General features: G+C 38.3%; 1 protein-coding gene across 1 annotated transcript; it reads left to right on the forward strand.

Annotated features, from left to right (window-relative positions):
• The first annotated feature begins 2,060 nt into the window (after positions 1 to 2,060).
• On the forward strand, positions 2,061 to 11,476 carry LOC140945946 (beta-parvin-like). The gene is made up of 13 exons (XM_073395009.1): positions 2,061 to 2,178; positions 3,626 to 3,709; positions 4,193 to 4,263; positions 4,787 to 4,889; positions 5,398 to 5,459; positions 5,833 to 5,914; positions 6,617 to 6,800; positions 7,207 to 7,223; positions 7,335 to 7,396; positions 8,047 to 8,115; positions 8,792 to 8,893; positions 9,435 to 9,504; positions 10,325 to 11,476. Exons 1-13 carry the CDS (start codon positions 2,070 to 2,072, stop codon positions 10,399 to 10,401), a joined length of 1,092 nt encoding a protein of 363 aa, XP_073251110.1. The 5' UTR covers positions 2,061 to 2,069; the 3' UTR covers positions 10,402 to 11,476.
• Positions 11,477 to 13,290: the final 1,814 nt, after the last annotated feature.

The raw sequence follows: 13,290 nt of genomic DNA on the forward strand, positions 1-13,290 counted from the left end.
ACGTCAAGGAGCTTCCAACATAAACTACAGCATCATATTGTTTACATTTTTTATGTTTGGTGCCTTTCATAACCAGTCTCCTTCACTTAAACTATGGTACAAATAGTAGCTTGTATCTCATTGTACTATATGCTTATGCTTATGCTTTTATGCTTTTATTTTAAAAAATAATTAAAATTTTAGTAGATGAGGTTTGTTTAGGCTCAATTTCGACCGTCTCTCAGGTATGGTCTTTCATCCTCCCCAAAGAGAGGAGGGGGGATGAGTGCAGGCTCATTTTCCCGAACAGTGGCTGGTAATCGAGCCTAAGGTTTGTTCAGATCTACATTAGATGAAGTCTCATGTAAATGGCCCAAAAAGTTCTGCAGTTTTATATAAGGATAAAGATTGATGTAAATTTGTTAAACATTGTACAGTTAATAAAACATTTTAATTTGCATGATACATGTAATAATGAATATTAAAGTATGGTTGCCGGTAACCATCAGAAAAAAAAAAACAAATACCAAATGGTTTTACATTTGATTCAAAAGTGATCTTGTCATGTATATTTCATATTATATTCAATAAAAGTAATGAGTTTGAATTGATGCTGACTAATGATACCAGAACTGCAGGTAGTTCTAATTGGGTGGACAGTGTAAAGGTGATCAAAAAATAGGGGCCATTAGGCCTAGGGGGTGCAACACCCTAACAACCCACTGAAAAATGTAGGCTCAAGGAGCGTGCAGAAATGAAGATTCCTAAAGACAGATTTAACCCATGATTTTACAAGAGGTCAAGTGCACAAACGTTTATATCGTGAGAGCTTGCGATATAAAACTAAGGTTTTCTTTGGATAAGTTTGCTGATTCTCGACATTATCACAAAGGAAGTAACCATAGGCTCGGCAAATCTGTCATCAATTATTAAGTCAGTGTGTAGCCAATGGAAAAATTTTCTCTTTCCTCGATCAGGCTCTAACATAGTCTGCTACACAGCCGTTTTTAGTGTCATCATGCAGCGCTCCTCACAGCTGCAAAGGAGACCAGCGCAGACACCTTTTAGCTAAAATAGACGATGACCCTCCCATTTTGAGAGTTAAAAATGACCGACTGAACAGAAAGAAAAAAGGAGAAAATGGTTACAACCAGGTTCGGGATCACGCAGCTCAAACAGTTCAACTTCGAAGATTATTCTTGAGAATGTCAAAATACTTTTAAAGGCCATGTTAGGGTAAAATAGGGGCGGTGCCTCGCGGTGGGGGCGGTGCCTCGCATGGGACGTTAGTCCCGTTGCACCTACCCCTTTTGGGTTTTTTAGCTTCTTTTTTTTGTGTGTGTGTGTGTTGTATTACAAATTTATATTGTATATCACTAGAGGCGCATCCAATAAAGCTGTGGAAAAAAAAAATCCCGACAATAAGCATGGTCTTAAAAGGTCCACATAAGACAACTGAAATGGCGACAAACGACACAGAGTGGGGTTGAAAGTGTGACAGCAAGGAAGAAAGGAGCAAACACGGTAACAAAAACCGTAGCCTGCGTAGCAAGCGTTTCCAATCGAGTTATTGCGCGAAAGTTAGTTCTTTCCCCTCCCCCTCCCCCATCATTAATTTTTTTTTTGCTCTTGTCCCAGCTTTCTAGACGAATCTCGCGATGAAACGCTTGCTACGCAGGCTACAAAAACCGATGCGGACATGGGTTTATTTTCGATACGCGATCCGAAACAAAAGGATTTGAAATTCAGACAAACGACAAACATACCCCTCCTAAGTCAAAGAGGGCCTCAGTAAAGAAATTGTCGTTCATTTTCCTGCGTGAAACCCGACGTATAAGAAAAAAGTCGCAGTACTTTTCTTTTGTTTTCACAGGAGAAATGATGTTGTACTGTTAACTAGATTAAATAAAGGCATTTCTTCCCATTTTTTCGGCTATTTCCCATAAATTATTGGGTTGCTCGGGCGGAAGTGGTATGCCTGTGCCCACTGTTTCTCCAATATAACAATTATCACTATTGGTCCACTTCACATTAGCCAATAAAAACAGCTGTTATTCCAAACTGAATGAACCAGGTTTTGACATACAAACATGGCGTCTGGTAATCCTCCAAGTTCGCCGACTGGCACTTTGAACAAGAAGGAGGCCGGCAAGCTTGGCTGGGTTGGGACTTTAACGCGGAGAAAAAAAGGACAAGAAGGTAATGTACTATGAGAAGTAGCCGTATCGATAAATACTCTCGTGCGATCGCCGGATCGAGTCACTCACGATCTGCGATCGTACACATGCAATTCTCCTTGTGGGTAGATTGACCGTTGCTGTCTGTTGTAAACCGTTTCAGTTTTGGTTTATGTTTGAGCAATTCGTGCATACGGGTTGTATTTTATATTAAATTTCTAGTAGTTCTTTGGAAAGTTCTTCGTGATGTTGACTTACGTTGTCCTTCGATCGATTAGTTGTGTAGAAATTCCAAAGCAAATTCCATCACCCCACACCCTTCCTATGCCGATCGATGTCATAGTTTGTTTTCTCGTAATGGTTTTCTCCATACCATTATAACAAACATTGTTTTTACCCTGTAGTCTGGAGAATTTAATTGTTGGCACATTGTGAGGGAAATCAGCTGGTTTATTGATCAGTGAACAATCGTTCCATGATTCCTTGATGTGGTCCTTAGGTGAGGGGGGGGGGGGGGGGGGGGAGAGGCGTCCAACCCACCCACCTCCCATGACTTGCATTCGTGGCCTCAGTCATTTTTTTCCTTGGTTTTCTCCCTTTCACACAAACTATTTTTTGTTCCCAAAATCTGATCAAAGATTTTTGTTGTCTTATATCAGAGGGCAAATGTTCCCAGAAAAGCCCTGCTATGGCAGAAGCTGAATTGGCTTGTGGCAAGGGAACCATAAGCTTATTTGAAATCAGAATCTCTAAGGGTAGAGGATAAGTACTCCAAAATTTATCACTGTGATGTGAGGTGATTGCATGTGATTACCCGTACATGTGAGAAAGCCTGTCTGGTACTTTAGCTGTATCTCCAGATCTTGACTGTAGTTGTAAAATAACTTAAGGGAGCTGTGTCACGAAATTCAGTCAAAACTTCAAAACTTTAAGGGAAGGTTAAAATAACATAACAGAAACAACAGATAACACGGATGGGCAAAACTGAAGAAGACTGAAACGGGTTGAAATCATAGGGTTTTTGAAAACTGTTCAGCCTAGCAGTTTTTCAAAGCTGATCCCTGCTGCTTGCAACTTCAAAAATAATGCTCAGGAGACAAATTTGTTTGTCTAGGATCTCTGATTTTGTTATTTACATTTAATTTCTTTGCTTACTTTAAGTTGCATAGCGATTAAGGGCGAGTAATTGGCAAAATTAAACAAAATGAACTGGACTGCCATGACACAGCCCCTTTAAGCAAACCATTTTAAGGACCTATTTACATGGAGGTGGGGGACCCCAGGTAGGTGACGTAACCCGCTTAGGTGGGGTAACTCGCCTGTCCATATAATCTCTCATTTTAATTTGATCACGTTTACATGATAGGTGGGGTGACCCGCCACATGTTACCTCACCTATCCGGGGTCCCCCAGCTCCATGTAAACAGGCCCTTAACAAAGATTGTTATGATCTTGTTTTGCTCTTGCAGTGAATGAACTTGAGACTGAGGGAAGGCTTGCCATTGAGTCTCCAACATCTCCTGTGACAGTAACTCCAGCCTCATTTCATTTAGGTTAGATATCACCTTTTTCTCTTAATTAATTGAATATTAGTGCTTAAACCCATCACCAATAAAATAATGGGTGTTGGTAACCCTCCAAGTTAAAGCTTTTGCTTGGTCGCCATTTGGCAACCAACTCTTTTGGGTTAGGAAGACTTTTTTACGAATCAAGTCGTTAGCACCAAAATTTTAGGCGCCATGCATGGCAGCCAAAATGGTCACATTTTGGGGGGTTGGTTGGGAAGGTGCCTGGTCAAACTGAAGGAGCTGCAAGTGAGCACAGAAGATAACCATGACAACCCTGTGAGCAGTAACCTCCAGGCACCGTCACACTTAGGATCTTAGCAGAGAGCTTCAGTTGGTTACTCGCTATAATTGCCTATTGAGGGAGGTTCTGCCCAAACGGGTACCCACTGGAAAATTAAAAAATATATATGTCTTCATACAGACCTTCTTAATTCTTATAATAAGTTTGGCATTGTTTCTGATTTTCAGTTGAAAATGAAGAACGCTCAATGGTGGAGCCTGCCTCTTTAGAAAATGGGAAAGTTAAAGAATTACAAGAGGTGATTTAATGTACACTGTAACACATTCATATTTCATCCTTCCATATTAAAAAACCCATGTGGAACCACATTGCTACATGTGGCTTCATTAAATTTATTTTACTTTGTTTTCTAGTGTTTGTAATTTGCACAGGAGAATTAGAGGATGTTTTAATCTTTCAATCTATACCTAAATGGGTCTAATTCAGTAAACAGACCAGCAAATAATGTTAGTGATAATGATAATAACAGTGACAGTAATGGTCTAAATAATAACACAACTGAAAACAATAAGGATAACTATAGTGGCAGTGATAGTGATAATGATAATTATGATAATGATAACAATAATGATAACTTTGACCAGGGAGTTCCTTGTTAGTTGTATTGCACTGCATATGTCACCCCTTTAACCTGTTATTGTCCCTGTATAAAAGATCTTTTTTTGTGCTAAAGACCTGTATGCAATGCAAGGGAAGCTCAACAGATATCAACTGTGTTCAACAGATGACTTTTAATACCTGTTGTGTTTGCCCTTTTTAAGGTTCTTTTAGACTGGATTAATGATGAGTTGTCAGAACTCCGGATTGTTCTTAGAGACATCACAGAAGACTTGTATGATGGTCAGATTCTTGCTATGTTAATGGGTATGTTGATCATCTTCTTTTCTGTGATTCGGACAGTAATTATAACAGCATGTACAACAGTATCAGTTAATTATTACAATTGCTCAGGGTTGTAGTTTTAAGGAAGAGCTAAGCAGGCTTTGTATATTAGTCAAGCTAACTTTTTACTTAACTGTTCCTCTAAAATTCCCTCAGGTCTTTGTTTTCCAGAGCAATTTGAGCTGGTGGTAAGCTGTTTTTCCAGCCAGTCAAATTGGCCAATAGCTGGCTCTTAGGGACATATCCCCTAATGCTTATAATGAATGTACACAATAGACTCAGACACAACCACTTAAAGGGCTAGGGAACAGGGATTTTCACTGCCTAACTGTGAATATTATGCCTGGCCACGTGTACTTTCATAAGGAAACAGAAAGAATTCCCTGCCTTCGAATATATTGTATATACCCAGCAACTTGAAGTGTCAGTGACAGCCCTGGATATAAAGTTTACTAGTAAGTACTTTAAATTTACATAATCTTTTCTTTAGAAAAACTTGGGAATATCAAGCTTGCTGAATTTGAAGAAGTCACTCAGTCAGTGGATAGTCAGGTAGAAACAAAGTCACAATTGTGTATGTTGTACAGCTATAACAAATTGAACTTTAAGTTCATAGTTGTCAATGATTTTCAGCTTATTAACATGACAGTTAGTGGTATTCTGCTAAAGGTATTGGGAACTTGTGTTCATTAAACTATATTCTGCCTTCATTTGGCATCAAGGAAGTTGTAGTTTTTGCACAAAATCCATCACATTTTGAGCATCCTAGAGCTCATAGGTACATTCAATCACCAGTTCAGTTTCAGCTTTTCATGTTAAGATTTAATTTTAATACAGCCTGGTACAACTCCCCCTGCCTAAAACATTCCTGGTGATAATAAATTAATCATATTTTATTATTGCTTGTTTTTGAACAATTTCACAGAAAGCTAAGTTGTCTGTTTTACTGGAACAAGTCAACAAACTGCTTGGAATTCCTGACCACAAGGCAAAATGGACAGCAAACAGTAAGTTTCTTCTGGTGTGTTAAAAAAATTGGTTTTAGAAGTTGATGTCGAAATTGTGGCTGCCCTTTTTCAACCTATCCCTCCGTGTCTGTAGCCTGAATTTCAGACATCCCAAGGAAGTATGTGACTCGAAGGGATGTCTGAAATTCAGTCTATGGTGCCTGGATATCAGCTGAAATCACTGTGCCTGGTGTTTGATATATTAAATTTTCCTCCGACAGTTATTAATGCTGCAAAGCAACTTACATATTAAAATTTGTAAAATTACTGCCAAAGGTTTCATTTTTATGGCAACACAATATTTTAAGATTTCAAAATTTTCCAAGGTGTCTGCAAGAAGGGAATTGACTTGACAATTTTCTTTCACAACAATGTCAAATATGGACACCGAGGGGGCCATAGAAAATGTCCCTGTTAAGCGGACTGACTTGAGAGAAAATGCAAGGGCTTTCACCAGGGACAAAGAAAACTGGTTGCTGTTTTCACACAAGAGAAAAGGTGGCTTGTCCATCCAAAATTAAGACCCTTCCGTTTTAAAATTAAGACGTATTGTCTGTCTGACGCAAATTATCCAACAGATAACCCGTCTCAGATGGATAATCTGTCTCTACTGTGAATACAGCCAATGACGTATCTGTCTGTTTAAGCAGGTGTCTGTAAAACAGAGTTTAACCGTATATTCTGATGGGATCTTTTCTCCAGGAATACATGACAAGGACATTGTAGCCATTCTGCATCTGCTGGTTGCCTTGGCACGTCATTTTGAGTGTCCACAGAAACTGCCCAGTGGAGTTACAATAAACACAGTCATTGTGCAGAAAAAAAAAGGCATTCTGCTTCCTCAGAAAGTTGTTGAGGAGATAACTGAAGTGACTGAAGGAGAAAAGTAAGTAGCGTGAGCGTCAAGAGCCATTATATTGCTTAGAATGTCAGATGCAATTGCTGATGTCTGGTGTTAAAGTGTAAAGTCTTGCTAGGTTTTTTTGAGGCTCTTTTATACTGAAAGGGTACGTATGTAACCTTAGTCTGAATTTCAAAACCACTTGTTTCATATCTTGCAAAGGAAGCCATGTCCCTGTTGATATTAATTTTTGTATATTGTATGTGCATATTTTTCAGCGCTGTTACCATTTTAACACATCTTTTTGTTGTTTGTCAAAATTTCCTCTCTCTTATGTCACTGTCTCAAGGCCATTTTGCTTGTTGAAATTTTACGCTAAGTTTAATGAATGACAGTGACTATTTTTATGACCTTTAAATCACAGAATTTAACTCTCTTTTTTCTTTTTTAGTGATGAAGGAAAGCCTGGTATGTCTTGGCAATTTTTTCTAAACTTTTTTCATAGTTGTGGCTGTTTTCCTTAACTTTTTGTCTGCTCAGTCATTTATATGGGCTCAATCTTTTTCTTGTCATTTCTAGAAAGAGATGCCTTTGATGCACTGTTTGATAATGCACCAGAGAAGCTAAATGTGGTTAAAAAGGTATATGCAATTTAATTTTTGTGAAATTATGGCAGCCCTTAAAGTACTCTACAATAAGAAGGTACATGAAGTAATTGCCACAGATTTGCCTCAGTCAAAGCCCATCTATCTGAGCTGAAAACTGTTATTTCTCCCGTATGATTTTTGGTTGAGTTTCGCATACAGTATGTTTAGAGAATACCCAGTATGTACATATATTATGCATGAGCTTTCTGTAGGATTTTAGTCGGCTGAAGTATAATGGCAGTTTTATTTTTCAAATGTTAATGATGTTTTCTTTTTGATGCCATTGCCACTTATGTATTTCCACAAAAACTGCAACTATACCAGGGAGTTAGGGAGTTAATTATTTAAAGAGGTCCAAGTCAGGTGAAATGCACAATAGGCTGTTTTGCAATATGACGTTATTTTATCGACCGCCATGCCTCAGTGTTTTGCTTTCTCGTGCAAATAAGGGCTTTTATTGTTTTAAACCTTGCTGGGATTTTCAATTATAAATACGAAAGGAAAAATGAAATAGAGTCTGGTATTAGTAACAATAAAATGACTCTGTTGTGCAAGTGGCCAATTCTGTGAGAAATTGTAACACATTCAAAAAAAGGATAATATTATGGTAATTACTGACAGCTGATTGATTGATTGATTTGTAGTCTCTGCAGAGTTTTGTTAACAAGCATCTAAGCAAGTTAAGCCTGGAGGTTGACAATATTGACTCACAGGTACTAATGAACTACAGGGCTGTTATTAAGGGCCATGAAATGGGAATTTTGCCCCAGCTACCACAATGAATATGACCTCTGGCTACTTTTGTAGGAAAATAGTTCCAATAAAAATCCTTAGCTGTTTGTTCCTGCCTACATGTCTTGTTTAGCCAGCAACTTGAAATCTTATAGATGTTCCTGGATTAGACAAGACACACCATATAACATCACCATTTTTAAGCAACTTCTAAATCATCCTTATGGTATTTTAAATTGTTCATGCAATCAACATAAAGGTGATGAGGATGATCAGAACTACATATAAATCATGAAAATAAAAGGTGTTATCTTTAAAAAAAATTTTCCTGTTACTTACAGTGCATACAGTGTACCATTATTGAAAGATGTAGAGAAATAAAGTCTGTAATAGTTATGTTCTTATAGGATTATTTTTTGAAGAAGTGGGGTAGTGGATCCACGGGATACGGGGAAAGGGGAAAGGGGGGTGGGGCTACTTTAGAGCAATCATGAAAATTTATCATGACATTGTGGAGGCTTACTACATAAACTTTGGGGGTTTTCACTTTTGTAACTTTAGGATATACATACTTTAGTTATAAAAGGAACTGCTGCCCTTTAAATAGATTATTAATAAATTAAAATTGTTCGTTTTTTTTCATTTTTGTTGCCTTAGTTCCATGATGGTGTTTACCTTATCTTTTTGCTGGGGCTTCTTGAAGGTTTCTTTGTACCACTGTACCAGTATTACATCACACCAGCAAACAAAGATCAAAAGGTATGCTGCAGTTAATAATTTAATAGACGTAGGGATCACGCTTATTCCATCTCGTGCAATTCGTCAAATGTTGGCAAATTTTTGTGGAGTTGAATTCTAAGGGACTGTGTCAAAGTACAGGAAAAGAAAAAGAAAGTCGTTGTCTTTTGCTCACGTCCTCCACAAAACGTGAAATGAGGCGCTTTCACTTCGTAGTCGTGCAGTGGCGGCAGTGAAATGTACGCAAAGCGTGATGTGATACATGCGCAAAGTTGTTGTTTTGTTTATCAAACCTATTGTTTTTTGCCGTTCTCGTTGCTGTCGCCGTCGTCTTTGCTTAAGCTCCCTATTACCTTCTCGATAAAACGTGAAACTAGGCAATTTCACGTCGTAGTCGAAAAAGAAAAAATGTACCAAAGGTAAAGTTGTTCTTTTGCCAATATAAACTTACTGCTTTTTGACATTCTCGTTGCGGTCGCCATCTGCCTAAAGATACGAAGCCTTTACAGCATCCCTGTTGTTTGAGCTCGCTCCTTACTGGTGTTTTCATTCTTCAAAACAGCTCCATAATGTTGCTTTAGCTATTGACCTCATGAGAGACAGTGGAATGAAGTTTCATGCCAAACCTGAAGGTAAATGACTTAGTCAAGTAAATTTTAAGGTAAAAGCTATCTCTAAAAAGAGATGATTCTCGCCTGATAATTAATGGGAGAGGTGTGGGGCTATAATGGCCTTTATGGGGAGGTATTTAACAACTATTCCTCGAGCCCGAATGGGCTCTGAGTTAATAGCCCATGAGGCCGAAGGCCGAATGGGCTATTGACTCAGGGGCCATGAGGGCGAGAGGAATAATTGTTTTAGTAAGATCCAACTATTTGGCCAAAAATATCGAGAATAAAAAAAAATAGCTAGTTAAAGCTAGTCTTCAATCCTTTTTTGACGCCAAAAAGCCGGTGCTTTTCGCTTCTGGTAGGCTATAACATATAGCCTAGTAATAGCTCAACCAATCAGAACGCAGCATTGATAATAGACCACTAGTTGGATTTTACTAAAATGGAATATAAAAGGGGCCTCGGGGATATAGACGGCCCCAAAAAGTGTGTACCCCCATTCCCTCAAAGTATTCAGTCCCCTTTTTATCGAAAGGAGCGGAACAGAAGTTGCAACAGGAAAATATCTGTGTTAAAAGCGAAAGAAAGAGAACAGTCTCAAGGACAATTAATCAATTAAGCCATCTTTGATACTAATTCGAGGCCTTTGCGGTTATTTTTCAGTGAATGGTTCAACTGATTTGTGCAAATGGTAAACGCGATTCCGAGCCAAATTTTACCAGTCCTGAATTTTGCGTACCGTTTGCCCAAGCCGAGGATCGACTGGTCAACAACCAGGATAACCCTTTGAACTTTCTTGTTGATGAATGAGCTTTTTTGTTTGTTTGTTTGTTTTTTGCAGATGTGGTTCAGAAGGACCTCAAGTCAACACTCAGAATACTTTACTCGTTGTTCCAGAAATACAAAAATATGAAATAACTTCTCAGTTGGATTTCCTCTTATGTGTAGACTGGTGGAACTCCCACAGTGTATGAAATGGACTCAGTCGACAAGGAATTCAATTTCCCGTTGGCACGTTTCTCGAATCTCCCAGTAATTTACGGGCCCCAAAAGCTGGCGTATTTGCATTAAAGATTGAGGTATTTTAAATAGTCTTAAAAGTTATGCAATAAAGCTACCAGTTTGCGAAATATAATTGCCTAGTTAGGGGATTAAAACCGACGCAACTATTCTTTAATATATTATTTTGATGTTAGAATATGACTTCGGCCGGTAAAGTAACGGGACTTTCGAGAAACGGGCCCCCGGACCTATAATCCGTCAAGCCTTAATATTGACGTACGTCAAATTTCTCCTAACATTTCTACTGCTAGAGCAAACACTAAGGTAGTGAGAGTAACGGAAGTCATTACCTAAGATTACACATCTTGATCGTTAAGAAATTTCTCCTCAACATTACCATAGGTATTGTATGAGGGATAGTGTAGAGAGTGTGATAGCTGATATTAGAGCTTGAACGGCTCATAAGCAAAAACACCTCTGGATAGTTCTAGAAACTCTTTCAAAAAACTCTTGTTGTTCAAACCAAGATAGTACAGGCCAGTTTACACAGGCAATATTTCGGGCGGTTTTCAAGCAACTTCGTGGCGTTTTCTTGGCCTTTTTTTTCTGCAATTTTTGCAATCTTTATGCAGTAGTTAGTATAGCGCACGCGCATGATGTGTGATGTCAACACTTTTCCATCTAAAGACCCAGGATAGGTTTCTTTTAACCTGCGATGAGGCGTTTTTTTCTTTTTGAGAAGAGAGATTTTTAAAGACGTATTAGATATATAGGGAGGGCATGATCGTAGGTTTCAAAACGTAGGAAACGGACCTTAAATGATATGAAGAGTGTAACATGCAATTCAGATACTGTAAGTAATATACTCGTTGGCCAAAATGTTTTTTCGTCTTTTTGGCTGTCATATATTGTCAAAACAAAATATTCTTTAATAAGCATGTACATATAAAATATAGTTTTTTGGACAGAAATAAACGCATTGAGCTGTTGATTTTACGTTGTTTCTTCAATGACTTGTATTTTTGGACGATTAACTTTAAAAGCTAGAGGCCTCTCTTCCGAAACCAAACACCTCCAAGTTCCAATTCTATCTAGAACGCACGGAGAGCAGCCATTGGCAGCCATTTTCAAATACCCGATCACCAATGTTCTTTTGTAAATTGTAAAACAGACACTATTACAAGATTTTTAACCGACGTTTCGACAATGCTGCCTTCCTCAGGGTACAAAACTATACACCGTTAAAAAAACCCGTTTAATTAACTCACGCTTACTCGTCGACGCGCTCTGCCACGTGCGGTATAACAGCGTCAACTTTAAAATTTTCAAATGAGCATTAAGTAACTACACTTCGCATGGTGTCTGTTAAACCCGGAACACCCCGGGACACTCCCGGAATACTCCGGAACACCCCCTGACGGGCCGAACGCCCCCGGAACACCCTTAAAACTAGGCAAAAAATTACAAAAACAAAAACTAGGCAAAAAAACTACAAAGCCAAAAAAAAACTCTAAAATATCATCAATGAATCAATAAATAAGTTTTATCTATAACTGGAAAACGGAGATTGGGTCAGATTGACGAATTCACGCTACTTAACGACTTCTGAAGATTTTAAGAAAGTAGTCCGTTGCCTTTATATGAATACTTACTGGCCTTTTTGTCTGAAATATAGCTGAAAGAGCCGCTAGTGAAGTCAAGAAAAAATAAATAAACCAAATATAAAATATCTTTTAAATAAATATCATGCCGATTTGATGTCTACCTAGCCTGAAATTCATCCGATTGCTTCGAGTCGTTTTCTCCTCGCAACAACGTACGTTGCTGAGGGAGTAATAACGACTAGAAGTAATCGGATGAAATTCAGGGTAATGTCAACCGTGTTTGAGGAGTATCACTTATAAAATTCACTAATTTGATTATTGTCTTGTTTTCTTTTACTTTGATATATTGTGTTTGACTAAAAAGAAAAATATTCTTGGTTTTTAGTGTTTCATTTTAATTTTCCAGCTAATGCTTGTTATTTTTTTTCTTTCGAGTGGGTAAATTACACACGTATTGCATACAGAATTCTTTGTTCTGTAGGTATTTCCCGGAAAGGGGAGGGGGGGGGGGCACTCCCTTATTTGGCCTTGACTGGTATGTGTCCCTGAGCAGGGCATGGTTTTCAGGGTCTTGGACCGGAATCGTTTAAAAAATGTGAAGGCTGGATATAAGCTGTCTACATTTGTGGTACCAGCAGTTCTTTACCAAAAACTCCAATAGACCTTTTTACCGATACGCCGGCCATGTTGAATTAATTCGATTTAAGGACTATTATAGGATGCCCAGGGGGCATGAGCACATTTTGTTTGTATTTTCGAGCGCCTTTCGGGACATTTTTTTCTCAAAGTTTGCGTAGAATAAGATTGTAATGGGAAAAAAGATCCTTGTACCGTGTTTGGATGTAATAACGATCGCGTTTTTCTTGTTTAGTATTAGAAATATGGTCTTTCACTGTATATTTCTCGGGAAAAAGGCGATCATTATTACATCAAAACACGCCAAAAGATTCTTTTTCCCATTACAATCTTATTCAAAGAAAACTTTAAGAAAAAATTCACGAAAAGCGCTCGAAAATACAAACAAAATGTGCTCATGCCCCCTGGGCATCCTATAATACTCCTTAAATCGAATTAATTCAATATGGCCGCCGTATCGGTAAAAAGGTCTATTCGACGATGTTCTTTTGAAAATTACTTTGTTCTGTCAGCAAAACGAAACGAATCAGGGTCCTGAAATAAGGTTTCTTGTCTTAAGCAGGGT

Source organism: Porites lutea, chromosome 8 (genome assembly GCF_958299795.1).
Source record: "Porites lutea chromosome 8, jaPorLute2.1, whole genome shotgun sequence".
Lineage (NCBI taxonomy): Eukaryota > Metazoa > Cnidaria > Anthozoa > Scleractinia > Poritidae > Porites > Porites lutea.

Bases quoted from the DNA above. Each gene is read 5' to 3' on its own strand.
- LOC140945946 (XM_073395009.1), top strand. From the start codon at position 2,070: ATGGCGTCTGGTAATCCTCCAAGTTCGCCGACTGGCACTTTGAACAAG. The intron at 5,460-5,832 runs GTAGAAACAAAG...ACAATTTCACAG, and splicing joins CTCAGTCAGTGGATAGTCAG to AAAGCTAAGTTGTCTGTTTT. The intron at 8,116-8,791 runs GTACTAATGAAC...TTGTTGCCTTAG, and splicing joins TTGACAATATTGACTCACAG to TTCCATGATGGTGTTTACCT.